General features: G+C 43.1%; 1 protein-coding gene across 6 annotated transcripts in view; it reads right to left on the bottom strand.

Moving 5' to 3' along the window:
• NFAT5 (nuclear factor of activated T cells 5) overlaps positions 1-26965 on the bottom strand; it is a 55371-nt gene that overhangs the window by 15336 nt on the left and 13070 nt on the right. For 3 of the 6 annotated variants that reach the window (XM_059857609.1, XM_059857611.1, XM_059857610.1), the window contains exons 2-6: positions 22007-22132; positions 10605-11163; positions 5981-6173; positions 2589-2779; positions 1600-1772 (exon numbers count right to left, since the gene is read on the bottom strand). In XM_059857609.1, coding sequence (XP_059713592.1) covers positions 1600-1772; positions 2589-2779; positions 5981-6173; positions 10605-11163; positions 22007-22132 — 1242 coding nt within the window. Of the gene's footprint in view, positions 1-1599; positions 1773-2588; positions 2780-5980; positions 6174-9411; positions 9524-10604; positions 11164-11626; positions 14607-22006; positions 22139-26965 lie in introns of those variants that run through there. The other 3 variants (XM_059857612.1, XM_059857613.1, XM_059857615.1) reach the window with 3 other exon arrangements.

Raw genomic sequence — 26965 nt, 5'->3', positions numbered from 1 at the left:
AATGTGCCTGAGAAGATGATTTATATTCAATAAACAACACATTTCATGCTGTTTTGATCAGCCAGTAGCCATGTGCCAGCACTATTTGCTTGGCCAAGGTCTACTGCAGGTCCCTGTAGCTTTGGAGTAAGTTGAGACAGAAGCACAGAGTCCTGGAAGAAGCCTCAGGAATTCCCCTCCCAACCTTCACACCATGATCAGTTTTATTCACATATTCCCCAAAGACACAAGTCTGACCAGAGTATTTTGTTTCTGTGATCTAAGACTTCCAGCAGTGGAGACACTGTAGAATTCCTGGGCAATCTCTTAGCAACTTACACAATTGAGAATATTTTCTTAGCAAGTGACCAAACCCCAGCCTGCCAAAAACCAAACCAATTTACTCTTTGCATCAAATACAGCTTTTTTTAGCTCAACAACCTATTTTAAAATCAGCCTCTAAATGTTTCATTTCAGACTCCCAAGCTTCCACTCACAATAGCAAGTTTTGGACTGTTAAAGAAAACATCAGGTGACTTCCACTCCCTTTTCTTCTATAGGTAAAATAATTTTATCTTTAACTAGAAAGTTCCAAAACATAAGAGATACAGGAATGGTTTTGAGATTTTATAGAAAATGTTTTTATCTTAAATCTGAAAATTAGTATCAGGTACTCCATTACTGTGAAATACCACCACAGTCTACTGACTGGAATGGAGATGCAAAGATGACTGCAACTTGTAAAAAATAAACCCCAAAAAAACGTTTTTATACCACAGGAAGAACGCAATACAAGTGCCCAGGAGCTTCTCTACTCTTTCCATGCACAGACAAAGCTCCCCATCTCATTCATCAAGATAAGAGGTGGAACAAGATGAGCTTTAAGGTCGCTTCCAGCCCAAACCATTCCATGATTCCACAATCCCCTTTTCCCTGTTGGTCAGTGGAACCTCCCCAGCCAAGGCAGCCATCTGTGCTTGTGCTAAACAGAGCAGTTTAATAAAGAGCTATAAAAAGTTTTGTTCTTGCACTGAACCAGAACAGATTCAGCCTCTGGCCCATGCAAGGACCACAGCTGGGAGAGCCAGGCTTGCTGACTTACTGCAAGCCCTGTCTAGCACTGAAAGCTGAGGCGTGAATGTGACAATACAGAAGAGACTCAAAGTACTAACTGTCGTTTCTCAAAGCAATCACGACAAAAACAGTGAAATTTTAGGAGGCAAAAATTCATTGAACTGAAGATCAGGAATTGTATAACTATTTTTCAATACTGAAAAATAATTTTAACTATTACCCCACCATAAATAAATATCAATCCACTTGATTTCAGCTACAGCAAATCTGAAATTATCACAGATTAACACAGGGTTGGTTCTCTACCTCCCAAGGTATTTTCACAGAATCACAGCATCATTTAGGTTGGAGACCATCCAGTCCAAGCTGTGCCTGATCCCAGCCCAGAGCACTGAGTGCCATATCCGTTCCTTCCTTGGGCACCTCCGGGGCTGGGGACTCCAGACCTCCCTGGCAGCCCCTGCCAGTGCCTGACCACCCTTTCCATGCCGAGATCACACCAAAAGCCAGTCCCCCCTACCCTCAGCTCCTTGGTCTGACACTCACTGCACAGAATTGGGGAAGAAGGTGTCTGCAGGGTCAGGGTGGAGCCGTCCTTGCGCGTGATGTTGACGCGAAAGACGAGCCGAGCGCGGGTGCTTTTCTTCTTGGAGCCCGCAATCCCTATCCTGGCTTCCACATCAGCATTCCTCAGCTTCAGGATTCCCACACAATCAACCCTAACAACACAAAACACAGCAGAATTTCGTAGTTTAGTAAGTTCAGCAGCTTTAACAGCCTCTCAAGTAGTTTCATAAGCCAAAGTCAAAAGCCTTGAGGTAATTTTGGAAATGTTATTAGATTTCTTTTTATTTACATGAAATCTATGACCTTTTTCAAGTTTTCATTCAACCCTGCCTAATTTGGATAATGAATCATGGCAGAAAAGCATATGAAAGCATGAATAAAACAGAAAGTGCAATGTAATTCTGGTAAGCATTGTAAGCATTCAATTTAGAATCACAGCTCTTCATTCTTCCATCCCCAGGGCGAGATCTGTGTTTGCAGGATTATTGCTTCAAAATATTCTGCATTCACTTAAAGAAAGCAGGAGTAGAAGAAAACTTACTGTAGTCATATTATTTATGTTCAGTGGGACTTGGAAGTGACAGATAAGTCCTCCCTTAACTGTGGTCCTAGGGGAGATGTACAGGGCCAGGTGAGTGATGCAGTGGTGGCTTTCAGACAGGCTCCATGCAAAATGATTTAAAGCAAAAAACAGCCAAAAAACCCAAGAACAGCAGAAGCAAACACAGCCTGATGTGTTAAAAAGAAGAATACTGCAATTGATCCGGGATTTTGGGTTCTGTGTCCCAAAAGCACAGGGACCACCTGCTATCTCCTGTGAATACACAGAATTACAAGCAAGAGCTGAGGAGCAGAGGAGGAGAGGGCCGAGACGTTCAGACTTGAACTATAACCCATCCAACAGAAAAAGGAGATCGGCTCCCAAACCCAAGCTAACAAAGCAAAATATTTCTGGAAGAGCTACTCACGCCAGTGTCATGTTGTTGCTTGGGTCCAGCCCCACCTCGATGACAGTGGTGCCCTCGATGTCCACCTCCTTGCAGGGCGTGGTGTTCCTGCCCGTGACCCTGCAGGCCTGGTAGAACCCGTGCGGCTTCACGCGCCCGGAGTCGTTGCCCACGAACACCTGCAGCACCACGGGCTCGTTGTGGCCTTCCAGCTGTAACAAGCCAGGTGGGCAATCAGCACAGGAACGACTGCTTTAATTGTTATTACTAATAGCTGGCTTCTAAACCGGCCTCAATCCTGTCTACCTTCAGACAGAATCATCCCAACTGCAACTCTCGCGTCTCTTACGACCTCCCGTTCTCACCCCAACTGTGAGAATTCCCCCTTCCACCCCAGCATCTACATCCACCAGCCAGCCAAGACAGAGAACATTTCCTGGGGCTGATTCCAGAGGTGAAGAGGTTTTGCTGCTCAATATGTGCACAGCCACTGGCATTCCAGGACCCCACCTTCATGCCAGATACATTTTGAAATCCTCGCGAAACCAGATCAGAATTGTCCAATAGTTGCAAAACCCCTGAAGGAGTCAGAATGGGATGAAAGGGAAGCAGAGGGAGAAATGGGTGATTGAATGGTCCAGCCATCCAGCTGCATAAGCCCAGCTTTCCTTCAGACATCAAAATAAAAATTAAAAATGGTAACCTGACATCTCCTATTTAAAAAGTAACAATATCAGGATTCACTGAAATGCTTCATAAATAAGAATTTTAGCATCCTCCTACAACCCCATATGCAAGCCATCATTATCCCAGAACATGTCAGCAAAAAATACATTCATTTCTGTAACATCAACACCCTGGCATTAAATGGTTTGTGTCCTCTTAATTTTTTTTTATTAGTGGGATCCCACTGGTGCCACAGACTAAAAATACGCTGAGGTAAAAGAAGTCCTGAAGTAAACTTGGACATTGCATTACAAAGGAAATTCTTCTTTTTAGGAAATAGTTAAGAAAAATACTCCAAGTGAAAAAAACTTGAGATTGGTGCCAAATTCACACGCCAGAGATGGAAATTCCTTGCCAGAGCATTCTAGGAGATAAAATGAGTATTTTAGTGTTCCCACTGAGACACATTTGTTGCTCAAGGATTTCTGGGTGACAGTGTTGTCTTTTGTCCCAGGCCTGGAAGCCCAGGCAGCCCCTGCAGAAAGAAGCTCCAGGTTCAGTAGCGAGGAGATGCAAATGAGAACAGAATCCTCTGCAGAATCTCTTGGGGGATTATTCCCTGACACACTTAAAAATGTAGCTATGAAATTTGTAGCAAGTTTGAATAAAGGAAAAAATAAATAAACCAGCAAATACTGGTAAGGTCATTGTGTGCTCATGTCCAAGAGGAGCAAATAGCAAATGTGATTGTCAGAGATGAGCAAAGCCCCAAGATCTCAGGAGGTGGCCCAGCACAGGCATCCACATGGGACCCACAGGCATAGCTCACAACAAAGGGCTCAACAGCCAGTGCCTCGATTAAGGCTTGGTTATACAATTTTAATGCTGCAAACTGACTGTAGACTTGAGTTCTAAGTTATCAAGATCAGAGTTTTATTTAAATGGCCACTGAAGCTGCTTCTCCTCCTCGGCCTGCATCAGGGCCACGCACCGGAGCCGCTCCCAAGCGCCAGGTCTGTGCTGAGCACCAACATGTTTACACTGCTCCTCCCCACCTTAAAACCCCAGCAACTAAACAAAGAAATCCCTTGTCTGTACCATATTTTTTTCCCACTAGCTCAGATTTCCTGAAGATTCACTGACTCATTTGTCCGTCCAGCCCTGGCAGAGTTTTATCTGCAGGGTATGAACTCCTCTGCCTACTGGTAAAGCAAACTGGAACTTCCAGGAATTCAGTAACATGAGACTCTTCCAAAGAGAATTTTCACTGATGGGTGCTAGAGGGTAACTGGGAAAGGAGTTAAAAGGAAATTCAGATGAACAAAGGCCCATTAAGAAAATCCACATAAATGAGCACTAAATTCCCATAGCAACAGGCCGATATGAATGGATTCCTTTCTTATGAAACTTTACTGGAGTTCTGCATTACTCAGGAGGACTGAGTGAAGGGCTGCTGGTGTTCCTAACACTGCTGAACAGGACTTTGAAGATAAGCCTACTTCTGTACTCTGGCAGCAGCAGTCAGCACAAATTTTAAGGGCTGCGTCACAAACATCTCCTTGTGGAGCTGGTAAGTTAGTTTGGGTTGAGCACTGCTTTGCTGCCTTCTCAAAGTGACATAACTAAGAAAAAATATTAAATAAAATGTCTTTCACCCTCCTTATGTATATGATAACGAACCTCTCTGTCTACTCACTCAACCTGCTGGCCACACTCCTCCCAGTATGCCCAGTATGCCATTTGCCATGGTGCCAGTGTGGTGCTGGCCTGGTGACTCTCATAATCACTTGTGGGAGGATATTTGACACCAGTTCTTCTGTTTGCCTAAGTCAAGCCCAGCCTTGCTCCTGGTAAGCCTCTCTACCATTTCCATTAGGAAACCTTCCCAAGCCCTCAAGTTCTCCAACTGCTTCCCCCAGGCTACACAGGGAAGAAACAAGACCTGGAAATTCCCACTCTGTGCATTCATGTGCAATCCCTGGAGGACAGACTCAGTCTTCCTTCCTGAACAGAAATGTCGAAGATCTCCTTGTAACCTTCTTGTGCTTCTCCTCAGAGCAAGAGGCCTTCAGCACCTGATTTTTAAGCATCCAAGTCCATAGAGTAAACAGGCTGCAACTACCAAGTGTGCACATTAATGCTACCTCGTTCCTTGTCCCCCTTCTCCAGTTCTAATCCACATCTACCTCCACCTGTACCATGCTAAACACACTGAGCAGTACAGACTGTAAAACACACCTCAGTGAGATCTCTATGACTCACTTGAAAGACACTGTACACAGCAACTCAGATACTGCTGAATTAACAACAAGAGCAAAAAACACTAAGCAATCTAAAAAAAAAAATTACAACAAAACCAAAACATCCCCTTTACAATTTTTTTTTTAAATGAAAACTGGTTTTATGTCTTTACTACCACTGGACAATGATGGCTCACTGTCACCAGCCATCAAACAGCTAGAGCATTTCACTATCTCACTTTTGGAGGCATGAAATGTCTCTGCATTCACACAGTCCATGGAACTGCAGCTAACAGGACGTGCATCCCAGACTTTAAATCCCTGCCTTGACATGCAGCTTCCCTCCTCCGGTAACTGCGATGCCAGTAAGACTCGTGACCTGTAAGAGACCCTTGTGCAGCCCCTCCAGCCCAGAGGCTGCCAAGTCTGCTCCCTCAGCACTGCAGAGACTGCAGGCCCAGTGCCCTGGAGCTGCCCTGGGCAGGCAGTGCCCGTGCCCCAGCCTACCTTCACGGTGGGAAAGCCCTGCTGCGTCCGGTCCTTGACGGAGCCGCGGCTGCCCTCGGTCAGGTACCGAGCCCTGTGCTGGCTCTCCGGCTGCACCATGATCTTCAGCTCCTTCCCCTCACTCTTAGTCGGGTACTGACCACACAACATTGGGGTCTTCTTCCCTCCAGCTCCCTTCTGGTTCTCTGATGCTCTGAGAAGTCAAAACACACCATCAAGAAGATGTGAGAAGCAGCTCCCCAGTAAAAACACTCCAAATCACAGAAAAGCTAAAAAGGCAAAGAGTGCGTATTAACTGGTGGAGGATTTGTAGTTGGGAGTAAACTTTGGAATTCTCTTTCTGCCAGAGGAGACCTGCAGGAGGAAGAGGAATGGTGCTTCCCTGCCTCCTCCATCCAGAGCACATGGGAACTGCTTTTCAGAGAGCAAACGTAAAGGAAGGGAAGAGCAATTAGCACTAAACGATGTTAACGAACAGAAGGCGGCTCATAACCTGCTTTTTCAGAGTCTATGACACAGCCTGAACAAGCTGTTTTGCTGCTGTGACAAACACACACGTACACACACACTGGATGGATTTAAGGTTAAATGACACTTCTTTAAACAGGAAAATAGCCTCATGCCTGTCTCCACCTCAACTTGTATATCCATGCAAACTCCAGCTGTCTAAACAGAGTGACCAATTCATGCTAAAACCCAATTAGTTATTGTAAAAGCTCTGGCATAATTGCACCAATGTTAAATCAGTGTATGCACAAGGCCTTTCTTTCCAGGTGCGTTCCTTAAGATGTTGTGGCTTGTTCTCAGTTCCATAATTAAAACCAGGATGAAGGAGCCCTCCCAAGTCTAGCAGCACATGAGCCATTCTGTGTTCCCTTCAGAGCACAATGGGAAATAACCCTTGATCCTACTCAGACCAGGATTTGGTAACGAACCTGAAGACCATGAAACTCCTTTCCCACTAGGAAATGTCAATGTGCCACAGTACATGATGCAGGCAGGAAAAGGGCTTCATGATTCATGCAAATGTCATATTCCTTCTTCCTAGCAAAACATGGTTTCTAACAGCTAATGCCTGGGAAGAAAGCAGTTTTAAATAACAAGTGTGCATTGCCTAAAAAGCAAATCCCATTTCAACATGCAAGTTATTGAAGTAATTTATCCAGGATTTTTTTCCTTCTCAAAAAGGGTTAAAACTTTTTGTTCAAAATGTTCCCTGGGAGCTTTGCCACTGCAGGAGGCTCTCACTGACCTGGAGCTGGGGGGACCCAGCTCTTCTCACCTACCAGATGACAAACACGATGCAGCCCTTTCCTAGAGCTCCTGCTGTGCACAGAGCAGCCCCTGGACACAGCAGGAGCCTCTGACTCCAGCCCTGCTCCTTTTCCTGCCCAGGAAAGCTCAAGCTCTTTGTCCCTCACATCTCACAGCCCTAAAGCCATGCAATCATAGCACTGTGGGTTGGGAGAGACCTTTAGAGATCATCCAGTGCCACCCCTGCCATGGCAGGGACACCTCCCACTGTCCCAGGCTGCTCCCAGCCCTGTCCAGCCTGGCCTTGGGCACTGCCAGGGATCCAGGGGCAGTCCCAGCTGCTCTGGGCACCTGTGCCAGGGCCTGCCCACCCTCTTTTTAAAAAGCTTCTTCCTTTGACCCTCTTTTAGTTTAAAAGAGGGTCACTCTTTGCCTAATGCAACACATCCTATTTGTCACACTCTTATTTTCATTAAGCCTTCCAAAACCTTTCACTGCACGTAAAAAATGGTTAAAACAGACAGAGTTGGTGCTTTGGATGACTTCCATTCCCATTTTCTGTCCATGAAGGTCAAGCACTTCACTGTGAACAGCCCAGCCACAGCGCTGGCTGCCTTCAATACTCATCCTCAACCAACACCCAGAAGCAGGAACTAGGTAAAAACTAGCATAAAACCCTGCAAAATAATATATTAATACCATCTTACAATAAAATTGTCTTCCTGCCAAGCAGTCCTGATTACTCTGCTCAGTGTAGTCACTGGGGAGACTGGGATACAGGTGAATTTTGAGGGGAAATGTTGGAGAGCTGGCCATCAAAATGAAATTCACCTTTACCACTCCCAGTGCCACATTTCAGCAGTGACATTAACACTGACCTCTTCAGAACTATACCCTGCAATCCCAACTACCTTAACTGTCAGCATATTAATATTTTATCATTATCATATTTATGCAGAGAGATGCTCCTCACAATTATTTTGGTTTTTTCTCTAAAAACTTAATCATTATTTTCAATCAACTAGCCAAAGCTGGAGGCAATTTAAACCCTTCACCAGAACTTCTCAGTGGTCTTTCTCCTCAAAATACAGGATGAATCACTTAATACATCCTTTTAACTAATGAATTCATTTAAATTCAGTTTATTCATACAGCAAGTATTCACACTTGTACATTTCATATGCACACATGTATTAATCTGATAGTTATCAGACAACATATCCTCTAATCTAGCACTTCTGTTTCTTAAAAGGAATAAATGTAAGTGGCAAATCCTATGAATCTACTCCGACAGATCTCCTAAGAGGTTTGGCCTGGTCCCGTTCTCAGGGCAGACCTGAAAGTGAAAGTGAGACCACAGAAACCTGAGTCTCTGCCCTGAATCACCACCAATTCATCCCCTTCTAAAAAGGCTTTCACAAATTCCAAGTTTCCACAGGAATATATTCTTTCCCTTCCTGGCTTTTAACAACAACTGTCTCTTTAGGGGCAAATGCCATTTCCATTCACCACGGAGCACAGCAGTTTTCCTTGCTCTTTTCTTTAAGCCAAAAGTAAATGAACTCCCTTGGCTGAGCTCCACCAGGCTGGGAAGCTTTAAAAACTCCAGTCACTACGGTGACCCAGATTTGTAAGGCCAAGTCTCCATATTCCGACGGCAAAATTAAGTTTTCTAAGATCTTGGCCACTTCTTTTCCCAGAGGTTTATTTCCAAGGACGGTTGTGTTACCTGGGAGTTTTCCTGCAGCTCAATTTGGCCTGAGACACATAAGGAAAAATATTCCACCTTCTTCCCCTCTGCACTCACAGAACCCACTGGTCAGCCCAGTGTTTTTGGGGCAATCTTGTTCTGTTTTCAGACCAAGATCTCACATATTCTTCCAGAGTTTACAAAACTTCCCTGAGATCACACTTACAGTGGCACAGCTCTTGTCCCTCCATCAGGCTTTTCCTTCTGTAAGGACAAGCCTGGTCCCTCGGAGCTGGGGGAGGCACCTTCCTCATTCCAAGCTGCCCAGGGCCTACCAGGTACTAATACTTTACTTTAGGACCATTGATTTTGGCTGGTGAAAACCCCGAGGCCAGAGGCCACCATGCCCAGGAAGCAGCAGCACACTCAGGACATGTTCTCAGAACTGCGTTTCACAGTGAAATTTTAAGTATGGAACTGCACTGACCCTGGGAATACAGACTCCAGGCTCTTTCCCTTTGGGATATGAGAAGTTCATCATCTTTGCCATCAGTCAAATTTTAATATTCACCGTTGCTGTGATGAACGTCAGAACGTACTGCAAGCACAGACATAAAAGTGAAACCAAAATGCACTCCTGCCCCCAAAAAAGCCCAAAATAAAAGAGCCAAATCTATCCATTTGACCACTTTAAAGGTACTAAAGAAGCAACAAGTTAAAAAATAAAATTAAAAAAAATAAATGTATCAACACACTCTTGCAAACTGATGGAATTGTCCTCTTTGAGCAGCTACTGGAATGCATTTAGTGAAGAGTGTGAAGTGGGAGATGAGGGGCCACCACCCAGGCGTGCCCACGCAGACACACGCACACGACCCAGAAGCACAGAGAGAAACAGCATTAGAGATTTATTTCTGAAAAAATCAAATACAGAGGTGAATTCACATGGAAAAACCAAAAACTGGTTCACCATCTTGTCTTAACATTTCATAAAAAAATAAAGCAAGTGATAATTTAAATTATGAGAAATCTTAATGAGACACTAGCCATTAGCTTCTACTCCCATCCCTATCTCTATATGACAAATAGAGCAGCAGGTAAAGTGTACAGACTGAAATCCTCACATAAAGTCCTGCAAAAAACCATTCAGGGTGTACCAACTCCACTCTGCCTTTATTTTTAAATACATTTTCATTGCCATTTTATAAATGGAATTGTGTGGCCTTCAGGGAATTTCACTTAAAGAACAGATGAGCTCATCAGCACCGCATTTAATTGCTGAAGGAAAGTTTAGCTTTATCTTCTAAATAAAGTCTAATGAGAACTTATCACAGAATCATGGAGTGGTTTGAGTTGAAAGGGACCTTCAAGAGATCCAATTCCACCTCTGCCATGGGCAGGGACAACTTCCACTATCCCAGGTTGCTCCAAGCCCTACTGTCCAACCTGGCCTTGGACACTTCCAGGGATCCAGGGGCAGCCACAATTTCTGGGGGCAGGAAGAACTTATCCTGGGCTAGGACGTGACAGGGACAGCAGAGAACGGAGGGGTTTATGTGAGAACCTAAGCAGAACATCTGCCAGGGCACGGGAGCACTTTTATTAGTTTGGGTTTACATACGGAGATAGAATGTTTTTTCTTTAAAAAAAGGGAAAAAAAAAAAAAAAGCAGATACCAACCCATTTCCTGCTTTTGAGTTGCTTTTGCTGTCCGTGCTGAGCTGAGAAAGGACATAGTGAGGCGCTTTGGCACTGTCGGCATCAAAGATATCCATGTTGGACTCTTCGCAATCTCGGCGTTTGATCCCTGGCCTCTGCTTTGGGTTGCGCTTGCGCGATTTACGTGGCACCTCAGTGTTATCATTGTAGGAACTGGTACTCATGTTACTGAAGTTGGAGGGTGAATCCTCCATCCACATACTGCAGCTCTGTTCTGACTCCAATCCACAGCCCTCATCCTGGCAGGACATCCGGCTGTTGTCCAGCAAGTCCTCGGGTGGTGGCGAGATGTACAGGACAGTGTGGCGCTTCGGCGTGGCCGGCTGCTGCTGGGCTGTGTTACTGGTTATCTGCTGCTCACTTACCCCTCGGGTACTTACCCCCACGGCCGCGGAGCAGCTCTCCACTTGCATAGCCTTGCTGTCGGTGACTGAGGTAGAGTAAATGGTAGGGCTGGAAGAGGTGGTAAAGGAGCTGCAAGCACCGCCCATGGAGGAAGAGGAGGGAGCTGAAGAAGCATCTGCGGTGTACAATTCACAAGTAAATACAGGACCCGTGGCGGGGCGTGCGCTGGCTATAGCAGTCCCAGTGAGATCAAGGTGATTTAGGAACCGATTGCTTTCCCCCAAGAAATGTTTGGAATTTGGTTCAGTTTTGGAATGGAAGTGCTTAAAGCAATACAGCCTGGCCAATGCTTTGGAAATGTCCAAACGAGTCTTAGCACGATCCACTGTATTCAAATTTTTTTTAAGACTTAACGTTAATTCATACAAATGGCTGCGAGTAAACAGAGCTTTCATTGCCTCAGCTGGACTAATTATTGGTGTAGAAGCCATTTCGTCTAAAATAGCCCCAAAGCAAAGTGCTTATAATCCACATTCAATGCCAATTAAACAATTTATTGTTGGAAATTTTTAATTTTTTTTTTTTTTGAAAAAGATGGGACTGTGCTTAGCCACAAAATATTAAAATAAGTTTCTAACCTATGAAGCAGAGAACTACAGGTCATTTTTAATGCAGACACTCCCTGCTTCAGAGGCAAATCCTGGAATAAAAATATGAGAAAATAAATGAGAAAAAGAGCTGCTGATTATTCCATCATAAATGAGAAATAAAATATAAAATCAACTGAGTTGGTAGGCAAAATGGAACTGGTATCAGTCACTATGAGCGAGCTGTTGATTTTGAAGGTTCAAAACAGGGATGAAATATCTGTGTTGGAGACACGCTGGCCCAAGGACTGGGAATTTCTGTAATTTGACTTCTTCAGTCACTGGGACCAATTTCTCTCAGACTTTATTGGCCCCTTCCACAGAGATGGCTTGGGACAGACCTCTGAAAAATTCACATAAAACAGGAGATTTCCAACGCTGTAACTACAATTTCTGCAGAGGTCCCAGAGCTCAATTTGGTTTAGAAACATGAAAATTATTACACCAAACCCCTGAAGATTTCTGGAGAACACCATTGAAGAATTTTAATGGACAAGTCAATGGAATACGTAAGTTAAATATCCCAGAGGAAGCAGGCCACTCAAACATATGTATTTATTTCAATCAGCTGCACCTCACTGAGGAATAGCTGAATTTTATAGTCAGATTTTAGCTTTCTGTGGGGAGACCCTGTTTTCTGTATTTCTGCACTGCCACCCACACCTGATAAACCAGAAGCACTGAAATAACCTAATTTTGGAAACAAATTGTGCATTAAATATATACATAATAATACAATATGTTTGTTCAGCTACTTACTGCTGTCATACAGGTAATCTCTATTACTAAGAGGAACATGATGTTTTCCTTTTGCTGCTCGGGATTTTTTTAAAATCCAAAATAATACAGTAGTCTCTCAAGTCTAATTAAAAGATTTAGAGACTGCTGGACTAGTCGATACAGTTTTAGTTATTTAAAAGTATCAGAATGAAGCACGTTCAGCCATGATACACACATTTAATTAACAGTAAAACTCAGCCAACTCGCCTATACTGGGAATTACTGGGAGTATCAATGACCGATAATAAAGAGTTTTTAAACCATTACTGCTTCCTACAGCTTTCCTGTGCTAAATGAATGTAAAAGCAAACTTACACCACTTCAGACTGTCCAATTCAGAGGTCATTAGTTTATCAATAAACTACTCTGCCTTCCCTGAGCCTCCCAGTGAACCAGGAACAGCTGAATGATACCAGTTCCATTTTCCAGCTTGTTCTTTGGCAAATACAGTGGCTGAAATTGGAGAATTCAGTCACTTTGCATTCCAATTTAAAGGCAAATTTCTCCTTTCTATATCATGCATTAAGTCAATGCTTCTTTCAAAAACATTTATAGGATTGGCAAGAACTATCAAATCTAGATATTCATTTCAGTGACAATATTTAGGAGCTGATTTGCAGCCACTTTGAGTTGAGACAGCCCGTTGCTATTTGGGATGTTTGGCTTGGTAAAGAGGATTGGTTTCCATCCATCATTGATACCTCCAGAGAGAAGCAGAAGCGTGCCCAGGGACCCCTGGAGCACAGGAGCTGCAGGGCTGGGGGCTGGATGCCAGGACTTGCCCCAGGAAAGGCCAGAAATGAATTCAGGGAAGAGCGCGAGGCAGCGCGGGCAGTCGGCTCTGCGGGACAGGGACTCAGACATGGAATCTTTACACACATGGAACAGGCAGCAGGGCTTCGACTGCAGAACTCCTCCTCCAACAGATTAATATCAGATTTACACAATCACATCAGTCCTGGGAGTGTAAGAAAACCTTGGACACTCCAGGCTCAGCTCTGCGTGGGCCACGTACACCAAGCACTGGGCTCAGCTGGGGCTTCAGTGCATCTCCTGGCCAGGAATGCAAAACCTGCACTTTTCCCTCACTTTCCTAGGGAAAAAAATAAATATATCACTGAACCAAATGCTTTCCAGCACAAAGCTAAAAGAGCTGGTGATAGTAGTGTTGTTTTAGGGTGCAGCATTGTGAAATATTATCATTATTGCAATATCATCATTATTGCTCTCCAAAACAATTTCTCCTCCCTTCTTTTTCTAGAAGTTAAAAAGCACTTCTATGTATAAATACGTGTATGTGGGCTTTTATACTTTTAAAAAGTCAATAAACAGTGTCCATTATAAATTGGTTATGCTCTCCTCCATTTACCAGAGATGCCCCTGTGTAATGGCAAGATTAGATTTTGGAAATAAACCCAAATTGAACAGTAATGGCAAGAAAACCTCTCTGTAGCCTTATATAATAAATTAATGCCATTACTATCCTTAAATGAAGTATGATAAATATTACAGCAAATTGAATAAATTGGCAGTATTGGAACAGTCAAATACACAGATTTAAAAACTTTTGGAGGCATAAATTAGAAGAATTAGTAATTGCTTCAGTAACATTTTAAGTTATGAAAATACTAAGGAACAGTGAAATCTGTGTTTGCTTGGAGTATGCAGGCCTTGAGCCAACTCATCTTCCTTTGAACTAATAAATAAACTGGGTCAATCAAATAAGAATTCACCACGTTACTGCAATGAATAAACAGTGCTCTACATGGCTCCCATTTGGGTCCATCGTTTTATTCCAAGGCCAGTGACATTTGTATCTGACACCCCAAAGAGATTTCTTGGATGAAGATGCTGCATTTTGGAAAATAAGTAATTCAGTAATTTTAACTTAACTTGTGTTGGTTTACAAGGTGAGAGCATACACACACCTTCCCCAGCTTTGAGCACTCCTTTTATTTCACTTCCTTTAGACACAGATTAATGGGCACGGGCACAGGTGGCTCATGGTTTGCAATTTAACAGTGCGTGCAATGACAAATACATATATGTATTTTTAAGTGAGTAGGTACATTTTGAAATAGAAGACTGAATATATTTCATTTAACACAGTCTCAAAATCAAACTTGCTTTCAGAGCAATGACACTGAACAGAAGCCAAGAGCTTATCATGGCAAGTGTGCAGCCTCAGGAATAGAAATGAAATGTGCATCAGCATCACAAGGTGGGGTTTCTTTCTCCTTTTTTAAATAAAAAACAGAGAAAAGAATATTCCACATTAGAGCGACTGTGATCACTGTTGAAACTAAACCTCCTGAAGCTCTTCACTGCCATCACAGTAACACCAAAGGGAGCTGGAAGAAGTAATTCAGATTTTGTTGCCTGTGCTACAAGTTTTTCTCCCCTAAAAGAGGCAGAATTGTATCAATCAGTCCAGCACAAGGACTGAAAGTAAGGGAGCACACAGCAAAGAGTGTCCCTGTGAGCAAACCAGGGCAGGCTTTTTCTTTTCAGTACGAAAAAACCAAAGAAAATTTATTACCTCCTGCATTAGCAACCAAGGCAATGACATATTTTCTATATCCTATTCTCCTGTGAAATCAAACAAGGCATTCAGCCTCTAAAAAAAACAATTTGGAAAGGCAGGAGAGAGAAAAAAAAAAATCACTACTTGGCATTAAGGGAGCCTTTTTAGGTAACACCTCTGTGCAGCCAATCCTGAAATCCTTCTTCACTCTTTTCAAATACCCTTAAATACAACAAGGATTACCAAGTCCTCAAACAGAAACAGTGTCCTGATGACTTTGCATTTTAATTGCAAAAGCAAGTCATTTCCCAGACTGGAAATCTTAAGATTATAAAGACAAATAAACTGAAGAGATTTTTGGTTTCACAAGTTTTCCAGCCACCTGTGCATGGACAGCCAGGACAAGCAAAAAGCCATTAAAAAGCTAATTTTTTTCTCAGAACCTCCCCTGCATTCCAGGGTATCCTTTTTGTTCTCTTCAGAAAACAAGTGTCAAAAATGAAAACTCACCCACAGGGTGAGGATTAAGTGGTGCATAAGCTTAATATGTGAAGTATAACTTTGATTAAATGTGTTGATTTATCTAACATGTCATGTCCTTGGTAAGATTTTTTTTTTTATGTTAATTGGTTTATTTGAACCCCTGGACACAGAAGAACAATTTCAGGACAGACCCAGAAGGAAACTGCAGAATTTCCACCGTCAACCTTCGTGTTGTCAAAGGTTTCAAAGGTAAAACCAAGAACTTACAAAGTGGCTGCAAACCTGCTTTCAACACCTCACATGCCAAACTTGGGGTTCTACTTTTCTTCTTCTTGTATTACTGATGTCATGTCAAAAACTTTTCCAAAAAGTTTAGTTTCAAATCAGTATCAATCCACTATTCAGAAATAAACAAAAAAAAAAATTAAAAAAATTTTTAAAAAAAAAGAAAGAAAGAAAAGAGACTTATGAAGAAGTCTGAAAACAAGACCGACCTATACCCTGGGTGAGATTGGATGGGTTAAGTGTCTCTGGCACTATTTGTCTTCACTATTGACAGACACTGTCACACAACCCACCACTCGATGCCTGTCTCTGAATGGCGAAGCTAGAATGCAAGTTAAGTGTATTAATAGAGAAAAAAACTAGCATCCCAGCAAATATCATAAAGCAATCCAATTCACCAGTTATTAAACACACTCAGATTCAAGATAGGTAGGTTAATTTAATTTACATTAAGCCCAACAGTGTAAATTCCCCTTTACATTCCCATGCTGACCCAAGCAGTGTATTATTATACTTTGGGTAAATACATCAAGCAATGGTTTTATTATGACTCCCATTATTCAATTAACACTCAAGTTTAGGTATCTAAGGAGGACTTTTGTTAGTGGCTCACACACACCAATTCCATGGATCTCAGATCCTTCCCACTCAGAGTAAAGGCAGATTCCAAGCAAGCAGAACTCTGGGACCCACAGCTGCTCTCTCCAAGCCCTGCCTGCCACCCCTCAGCACCTCCCCTGCAGGAGACATTAGGTTCAGTGGATTTGGCCAAGAACACCTCAATTCAAGAAAGGAGACTATTTTATCTTTTAGATGAGGGGTGGGCATTTCCTAAGAAGTCAAGAACTGCTCTTGGCCTTCACGATGCTGCTACAGAAGGAGGTGCCCAAGCAGTGGCACAGTAAGATTGTTCTTGCCCCTCACGGCCTTGGTTTTCCATTATTCCTTATGGAACAGGGAATTCTCCTGCCACAAAGTAGTTCTCAAGTCTTTCTGATCTAATAACAGCAGCCATTTAATGCAAGAAATTGCTGTAAGAAAAAAACCTCACGGAATGATGAAACAGTTTCTGTTGGATCGAGCAGTTCTAGAAAACTGGGTGTACTGACTGTATGAAATCATGAAATCCATGAAGACTGAAAATAAATTTAGGAAAAAGATGTGAACTAGATGTGAAATTCATGAAGACTGAAAGCATACAATTTAGGAAAAAGATATTAACTAGACATGAACACCAATACAAATGTGGAATTCTAAGGAAGCTCATGAAGCAGGAAGGCCCTCAAAACACACATGACTCCAGACAACTGGAATATTCCAACTCAATTTAGAAAGAACACACCTAAAATGTTTCCATAAAACAGAAACAGTAAGAAAAATCCTTATCTCTGGCATTTCCCAGCAATGTTGTCCCACCAGAAGACCCTCTGGAATGATGAAGGAACCAAGCTAAGCTGACCCTCATCACGACCTGGCCTCTCCAGACTGGGCTCCACCACGGCTCCTTGGGCCATGAACTTCCAGGAGAAACACTTAAAGCTATGTACAGCAGCAGGAGGGTGAGTTTTGAACGAGCCTTAGGGTCTGCTTGAAGCTCGTGGTGTAAGAAAGAAGGTTTGAGTGGTGACTGCAGCAGGCAGGCTGCAGACAGAAATCCCCGGAAGACATCCTCCTGGAAATGACAGGAAGGCACTTCCAGCTGGGAGGGCGGTGGGAAGAGGAAGGGAAAAGCCTACAAAGAAATGGAAGTTTTTACAGGCATCGGGGAGCAACTACAAAGAAGAATCTTTTTTTCTGCTCGTTTGTTTACAATCGTAAGCCCAGGATAAGAGAACTGGGGACAGCACTGAGATCCCCTTTGAAATGTCTGGTAATTATTTCTGTATCAACAGGAAAAACTGACTAATGACACCAGGAAGGATGATAACTGAACAAAATATTTTCAGTAAAAATAAAAATGAAGAAGCCTGAGAAGCCACTCAGGGAAAACTAAACCAAAACAAACCCATCTCCATTTTGAGGCTTCATCAGAATCTTCCGTTGGAGAAGGATGAAAAAGACTTATTTTGGCAGCAGAAAACATGACCCCTTAGCACCAATCTCTACCCTAGAGGCAGTGCAGGTATGTTTATCCGTGCCTCTAAAACAGGAATTCCAAATCAAAGACTTATTTCCATAATTAAAATGACCAAAGATGCTTAAGGCAACATTTCAGTTACAACTCCAATCAAAAAAAGCCAATTACATCTGTTTGGGCAAGTACATTGTCCCTTTAATTAAAAATAAGTATTAAAAAAAGCATAAAGTTAATCACAAAAAGATGAAGTTTCATCATTTACCTACTATTTTCCTAGGATGCAATCACAGGCGCGTGGGAGCCAGCAGACTTCACTACCTCACAGACTTAGTGTATCCCAGCATGGAGAATGCAAAAGAAGAGATCAGTAAATACACTTCAGTAGCACAAAACCTGTTCCCCTTCTGCTGCAGCAAGAACACCACTCTGGAGAATTCCACTGGAGACTAAGAACTGGAAACCAGACAGCAATACAAAAAATATGGATATATATATATATATCTATTTGCCTCTGTGGGAAATGGAAAGCAGCTTGAGAGATTCATCAACAAGATGAAGCATCTCATTCCAAGTTTTGCTGCGGGAAGAACAAGGGATGGTGAGAAGGGAAGTGAGTTTCTGTAACAGTTCACTGAGGTTCAGGAGGGTCGAGCATTCCTGGCACTGGAAATAAAAGATGAAAAAGCAGCACTCATTTAAAGGATATAGTTGAAAATACTCCTGATCAAGCCCCAAAGACAAGAACCATGTGCTACCACAAGCTGGAAAGAGACCTTTGAGAAAGGACTTAAATTGGCAGAGTGAATTTTAAGCATTTTAATGTTCAAGGTGTCTTGATCAACACCAAAAAATTGTTCAGGCTTTTAGAACCAACTGAGGAGAGACTCAAGCATCTCTGCTCACAACTGGAGCTCACAAACCTCCATGCAGGAGCACTGGGAAAGCTTCAGGCACATTTATTTCATGTAAAATCTCCAGGCAGAGCACACAATGACATTTCTCAGCATGACACCCTCATGCATTTCCAGAGTCTGGAGATGATTCATATTTAATGTGTTTATGGTGCTGCATCAGGCAAAATCCTCCTTTTCCTGTCCCCTGAACAAAGACACTGGAATTCAAGAAGCAAACACAGAGAACGGTTTCCAGGGGTAAAAACAGATCTCTTCCCTCCCTTCTGTTTCCCAGAAGAACTACAGAATTAGAAGCTTGAGATAGCAGCTCAAAATCCCAGAGTTCTATGAAATCACATTTGTCTGATATTCAGAGTGGGTAATGCCTCTTATGTCTGGATTAATGAATAGGAGATATACATTTATTAACAAATTAATGAAAATCCAATCAGCAACATTCCATTTTCATACCCTTACAACTGTTCTGTAAATCATAAAATAAATTTCCAAATGGAAGAAGAACTAGAAGTCTGTCACTGTGAGGTCATCACTGCTAAAACCAGCCTATCCTGCTCCTCCAAAAAACCAGGAGTTAACTGCAGCATCTCCAGCCTACAAAATTATTTATATGGGACAAAACCCCACAGCAAGGTGACAAAAAACCCTTGAGTGAGCTGAATTTCAGCCAGATATTGCCTTACTTTACGTTTCAGGAAGCAGAGAACAAGCTGTGTGAACTACTAGAGGAATAGGAAAAAGCTCTGAACACTTTGGATCAATCCCTGTCACGGAATCCTCTCATTATCCAGAGTAATCAGATCTGTAGAGGAATTCTCCATGGTGTGGCTAGCTGTTCAAATCAGCCCTTCCTTTTAAAAACAAGAGTAAATGAGATTACATACAGCCTTGTGCAGACTGAACTAACATTTCCCTCTCATTCCTGAAAAAGGACGTTTTAAGGCAAGTAAGACCAGACCAAAAAAAAAAAAAAAAAAAAAAAAAAAAAATAGAGAGACTTACACAAAACAAGAAAAAAATTCAGATACAGAACAAGAGGTTGCCAGTCCTTCCCTCCTTACCCTGCTCCTGTACAGCATCAGCTCCCCAAAAAATCTGCCTACAGTCTGCTATTAAACATTTGATGTATGCAAATGATAGTCAATCTCAATCTTTTGAAATGTAAGTGTAAAATGTATGTTTGGCTCCCTGTACAAGCACCTGGTTTGCACAAAGCCCAGGATAATTTTCCTGTAAAGAAACCCCAGCCAGACCTCTCGTTACTACTCAAGGCAGGGTAACAGACTGAAAGTGTGGTGGCAGCTTCTTAAAGATGCTGCAGAAATCCCACAACAATTGAAGAAAATAGTAAACCACCCTTTACTCTAGCAAGGGGGTACAGCTACAGAAAGAACACAGAACGTGCCACGTTCAAACCAGCAATGGGAACAGCACGGGTCTTTGCTCCTCTGGGGTTTTGTCTTGTTGGGTGGGGCAGTTTAAACAGAATTTTTAACAACTGTCACTCCAGGCCCTTGTCCCCAGTCCCTCTCCAGGTCTCCTGGAGGCCCTTTGGGCACTGGAAGAGCTCTAAGGTCACCCTGGACCCTTCTCCACACTGAACAATCCCAGCTCTCAACTTGGTATCAGCTCAGTCTTCGTGACCCTCTGTGGTCTCTGACACTGAAGAGTGTTGACAGGTGAATGACCAGGTCTTCCTTCAGTTTTAACAAGAAGCCTCAATATTAATTTTTTTAAGTTTTTAATTCCAGAAACTTGTGCTGCAGTTTAACCCGAACACACCTAATGAATGCATGTCAGGTTTTTTAAAGGATCTGGACTGGCTGCTGGCAGATGCCAAATACCTGGAGGCAACAGACTTTTAGTTCCATTCAAGTTTAAGTCTTTTCTGTTAGGTACAGAATTAATTAGCAGTTCAGGCCTGTCTGTGGATTTAGAGTGTAACAGGGTTTGTGGGCTGTTTTTGTTCAGTTGTTTTGAGGATACAAGTTTCTACAAGATTTGGTTGCTGCTGTCTATGAACCAAACCCATCATTAAGTACCTTGACTTTAGAAACAGATGCCAATTTTTTTTTTTAGTAAGTGATATAAAAACATCAAATCCATTTGTTATAATAAAAGCATCAAATTCTTTCAATGACCAAGTTCCACTGTGCACAGTTAAATCCACAGGTTCTCAGGAGAGGTCTGGCAAAACATGAATGGTGAGCAGTGCTGTAAAGTTTCTCTGACAAACCTACAACCACTTCAGGTTCTGATCAGGATTCCAGGACCAAGCAAATCTGGGAAACGTTCTCACACAGACATTTAATGCATATGAAATTGGAGAAACAGGAATAATGCAGCTATCTGAATCCTCACCCTATAGCCATTTTTTTCTCAAGCAAAAATTTAACGCCAATTAGGGAAGTGGAACGTGACCTTGTAAAAAATACAGGGATCAAATTATTAAAAAAAACCACCTTGTCCAGTGAAGGGAGACACATCTATAATGGGCAAAATTATCTTTTTTCCCCATTGCACAGATGTGTACTAATATATACAAGTTACTGACAAGAATCCTAGATGAAAGTCAGCACTGAGACTACTCTCCCAAATCAAAGCTTTGCCCTTAGATCCTCACTTTTTTATATTTAATGAAGATCAGTGATAGTCTTTAAAGTCTAGAACATGGCTGGGAATAAGAAAAGGATGCAGATTAAAAGGTCATGCCTCTTTTTTATATGTTGTCAATTAGAAAAATAACTACACTGGTCATTTAGAGTTCCAGCTGATATACATTATAACCTCATGTATTTGAGGACCTTTTACCACACCACACTAGAGATGTGTGTGAAAGGAGTTTAAATACTACACTTCCTCAGGCCCCAATGGAAAACATGACCTTTTCTTCCTCCTCACATTTTGGTAAAAGCTTCATGGCCCAAAATGTCATCTCCCATTCCATTTTTATCCTAACTAGAATCCACTGGCTTACAGTCAGTCAGCATTCCGCCTTAGTTCCAAACAGGGATTTATCCCCTTGGAAGACAGAGTGCATTCTAGGAGTTAATTGTCTGTGTGGCATAACAGACCAGAGGAACAGCTAATTTACTGCTTATGGAGATGCATATATGAAACACAGCAACCTCAACATAAAACACCTGATGCTTTTGATCACCAGCTGAACTACACCACCTACATTCTCCTAGAATGAACTCTGTTACTTCTCCACAAGCTCTTTTTCACACTCAGAACTTTGCCAGCACTGTTCATGTTGGCCAGAACGTCACAAACCTTAAGAAAACACCAGAATAAAGGAGAGTCCTTACCAGCAGCAACTACAGCTGGAGGCGGCGAGCCGGCCTCACCACCGCTTGTTTGGCTCATGGATGCTATGGATGTTTCTCTGGAAGGTGGTAACTGCAGCTCCTTTGGGAGAAGGTCATAGACAGATTCTGTGGAACAAAAAGAACTTGATCAAAATGTCACCCGTGTCCTACACAAGAAAAGAAATAATGTTTTTGCCTAGGAGATATGAACTATAACCCAAACCTTTCAGAACCTTTGGGAAAAGTCACAGTAAATGCTTGGAAATAACAGCATGGACAAAAGTTATTTCAGAAAGCAAACAAACATTAAGATGTACATTCTGAAGACTGAAACAAAGGACACAAACTTGTTCAAACAAAGAAATAATTCATGAACTTCCAGAGAAACTGTTCTCATCCAGAACGAAGGGCTGAGGGCAGCACATCATGTGAGAACCTGAGACAAACCTGTTTTCAGAATTCCAACTGTGCAACTGACTTCCTAAGGGAAAAAAGCCTGATTTAGCACCATCACCCTAACAACACCCTATGGAGTCTTGGAATCACAGACTGGATTTGGGTGGGAAGGGACCTTAAAGCCCATCCAGTTCCACCCCTGCCATGGCAGGGACACCTTCTGCTGGCCCAGGCTGCTCCCAGCCCTGTCCAGCCTGGCCTTGGGCACTGCCAGGGATCCAGGGGCAGCCACAGCTGCTCTGGGCACTCTGTGCCAGGGCCTGCCCACCCTCACAGCCAGGAATTCCTTCCCAATATCCCATCTAACCCTGATCTCTGGCAGTGGGAGCCATTCCCTGGGTCCTGTCCCTCCATCCCTTGTCCCCAGTCCCTCTGCAGCTCTCCTGGAGCCCCTTCAGGCCCTGGCAGGGGCTCTGAGCTCTCCCTGGAGCCTTCTCCTCCCCAGGGCAGCACCCCCAGCTCTGCCAGCCTGGCTCCAGAGGGGCTTCAGTCCTTGGATCAATGACCTCCTCAGGGTTTGCTCCAACAGCTCCATGTCTTCCCTGGGCTGTATTCATCCTGTGGGTTTGAGCTCTCTTCCTCCTTGTGTGTTACCCAGGAGACCTCCTACGGTTCCCTCCGAAGAGCTTGCTCCATCCTCACCTATTTCCAGCGCCCAAGTTAATTCCAGCCTCCTGTACACCTGCAGCCTTAGGTGTGCTCACCAGGGGCCTCAGGATAGAGGCTGGGTGTTGTATTTTAGACACATTTCAAGTAACTTGGTCTTTATCAATGAAGCATGAAATTAAAGATTTGCTCTTAATGGTCTTGTGATCTTTGGGAATGTGCTTCAATTCTAATGCTGGCTATTCCTTCCCTCCCTCTTTATCATATTGTTGGAATTATTCACAAAGATTAGAATTGTGCTGCTTGTGGATTACTGCAAAAATCATGTGCTCCCTGAGAAAAAATGATCCTGTGGGAGTCTTGGATGCAAGCATACCTCTAAAGCAAAAGGCTTCACAGAACCTTCACCACATTGGAGAGTCAAAAATAAATTTCCTAAACAAAAAAAATCCCAAGAATCAGCCCAAAGAGACAAGCCCTCAATTACCCAAGAACTTGGGGTTTGGAAAGGAGCTTTTGTAGTCAATTCTGAATATATTATGAGTCATGAGAGATGATGATGACAATTCACTCCTCTCAGAGGATTTCTTGAAGAGAAAGGAATGGAAGTGTGTGTACATATTCGACTTACACATGAAATATAAAGCGTTCTGTAGTTACCTGCAGGCACACACTGTTGCAATCCCTCATTTTAGAGCCCCTCACTAAACATTTTGAGTAGCAGCAGCCCTGAATGTCTGCCTGTGATTTTCCTGTCCTGCCACAGGTAGAAGCGCCAGTGCCAGCTGGAGTAAAGGCTGGTGCTCATTTACAAGGGCTTGTACAAACTGCTGCACTCATCTCTGAGGAAAAGCAAATGCAGCTGCTCCTTGTAGTACAACAGGAGCAAAAGTGAGAACAAGTGTTACCTTCCAGTCCCTTCCAAACCATTCTGTGAATCTATGAACTCATGGCAGAAGGTGCTGGTCAAATCCAAGCTTTCAGAAGAAAAACAACTCTCCTGGCTTCTCTTGCATCAGATGCAGCTTCACAGTCTAAAGCACATCGTTACTGAACTGCAGTTCCACACTTTCCAGAGGAATCCCAAGTGCCTGGGTACCTTTAAGAACTCTTGCTGCCACAAACCTACTCCACACACATCAGACTTCAAATGAAACTTTGTGTTTTCACCTAAACACAGGCCAATGTTTATATATGCTGAACTATAAATAGCATTAAAGCAAAAACTGACAAATTCCAGAAACATGAGAGTTGTTGCAAGGAAACTGATTCTTCCCCAGAGGATACAGCTCCCCCCAGGCCTCACACTGTCCTAAGAGCTGAAGCTACTGCTCAGCCCCTCTCCATCACCAAGTCTTACACATGTGTGCACTCACCAATACTGAGAACATTACATTTCCTGCTAGAATTTTACGTTGATTCATGCAGAAAACACCCACTAAAGGGAAAGGCTGCTGCAGAAATGCAGTATTACATTTGGAGGCAAAAATAGCATTTCAGCATCATTACGTGTTTCTACATAATTAACAAGAAAAAAAAGTGTAGACAGAATTCCTGCTTCCAGCAGCCAGCACTGAATCAGTGAGGAAGTTTAAGCTGTCTGACAGCACTAAGTGTCCTTTAATTTATTGCTGATTTCAATTCCTTTGATGAATACACTGGTTGATCCCAAGTTTCTAAGGTTTTTTTCCCCTGGAAGTAGCTCCATTTATACCCAACATTTAAACTCGTTTTCTCTCTCCCTACAGGAAGCAAGGAACATGTGTTTCAGGATTAGTGTTATTATGAAATATAAACAAGATAACACACAAACCAGATAACCAAACATCAGTGAACAGCCAGAAGTCTCACGCACTCATTTCCCGACAAAAATCCTCACCTATTAATCAGTTATTGGACATTATCTACAGTAAACTTCCAAATCTCTTATCTTGCCTCAAAATATCTCACCTAGACAAGCCCAGCTTCACAAATTCTCCTCTCAAAACCAAGGACACACAGGGACAGGCAGATTTACAAAAAGTATTTTAAGTGTCAAATTTCTTCAACTGCCCTTTATCCGATTATCCTACCCTTATAATCTCTCATCTGAGATCAGCTGCTTGGAACTTTGATCTTCCTGCCAGTTGTACTGACAGTCCAGAAAATTCTATTTCACATGGCTATATGTACCAGAACCACACCAAAGATGAGATCAGGATCCAACAACACAGCACTTAGATTCAGGAAAGAGAAGATTTTTGTTGTGTACTACTTGAACCTGCACACAACATTCTAAATTTATATATCAGTAAAAAATAATAAAAAAATTTAGGAAGGAATTTTTTACTGTGAGGGTGGCAGGCCCTGGCACAGGGTGCCCAGAGCAGCTGTGCCTGCCCCTGGATCCCTGGCAGTGTCCAAGGCCAGGCTGGAGGGGGCTTGGAGCAGCTTGGGACAGTGGAAGGCGTCCTGCCATGGCAGGGGGTGGAACTGGATGGGCTTTAAGGTCCCTTTCAACCCAAACCATTCCAGGATTCTCTGGAATTGGGTCATTTCAAGTTAAAACAACTGCACAAAAGGTGTCTGTGGCAGGGCTGGACACATGACCACCAGTCCACACAAAATACATCCTTGGGTCAACACAGACCTGGATCAGTCCCAGCAGCTGGTGACAGGATCTCTGTCTTTGAAGGGGAGAGGAGAGGCCTTGGAAAGAGTCGGAGAAAAGAATGATGAGAGGGTACAGAAAACAGTGTGTGAAACTGAAGTGGTGATGCTGCAGTAGGAGTGCAAAGGGCTTGTGGTTCGTGATGGCAAAATAAATTCTACAAGGTCCTTCACTTCCCATTTTATTCATTTCCCCTCAGTGCACACACGCAGTTGTCCTTTTCTGAGAAAGATTTTGGATTTCTGCACACAACCTAACCAGGCTGAGTTACAAACCTGGGCCTACAGCAAAGTCTGAGTGCTTGGCCATCCCCGCCAGCAGCAAATACCTCTGGAATTCCTAGCCCATCCTCATCCTCACAGCACCAAGGGACCTTTCAGAAACACAGCACACCTTGTGACCTGCAACATCACACTCCTCCTCGCCCACCAGCATGCTGTGATTCCATTTAACTTTATTCTTAGGAACAGAGCAATAAAGCTTACAGGAGCAAAGAGAACACAACACAACAGCTTCCTGTGTGGGAATGCTGAGACAACTCCAAGATTCTGTGAGGATCTTGGACATGTCCCATAAAAAGCCCTGCTTTTCCCAAAGAGTAGGTATTCCCTTCTTCTTTTGGGGCATGAATCCTCCATGACTTTTATGGCTGCACCTACACAGACATTTCAGCTGCACAGAATAAGAACTCTGATTTCTAGAAATTTAGTGCCCTGTTATCTCACACTGTGCTAGTACTGGCCCAGGGTGTTACAGAACCTCTCTGTCCTCAAACTTCTGTGACACAAATTAAATTGAGATCCTTCTGGTTTGCTGACCAAATTGCTGCTACCTGTAACTTGGCACCTAGTGATGCTGGGAGCATAGAGGCAAGGAAAAGAGCAGAGAATATCCAATTCCAATGTTTAAAACAGCAGCAGCTCATTCACAAGGAATGCAGACATCCTCGCTTTGCCAGGACCTCCAAACACATTAAACATTATGGAATTTTCTTTACATACAGAAAAGATACCCTAAGCTTTGCTACTCCATATCAAAAGCTAAGCCATGTTACCAGGAACTGCCACAGCAGGAAGCCAAGTCACAAACCTGACAGAGAAGTTTGCTCTGGCCTCAGGCAAGTGAGACCATAACTAATGCAGAGGGCCCTGGCTGCAGCTCCAACTCCACCACCACTTCTCCAGGCTGTTCCCAGGCCCAGCCTTGAGGAGGCTGCTGGAATCCAGCCCCAGCTCTCCCCCAGCTCA

The sequence above is a fragment of the Haemorhous mexicanus genome, chromosome 12 (assembly GCF_027477595.1).
Source record: "Haemorhous mexicanus isolate bHaeMex1 chromosome 12, bHaeMex1.pri, whole genome shotgun sequence".
Classification (NCBI taxonomy): domain Eukaryota; kingdom Metazoa; phylum Chordata; class Aves; order Passeriformes; family Fringillidae; genus Haemorhous; species Haemorhous mexicanus.
This window is presented reverse-complemented; position numbering and strand designations above follow the sequence as displayed.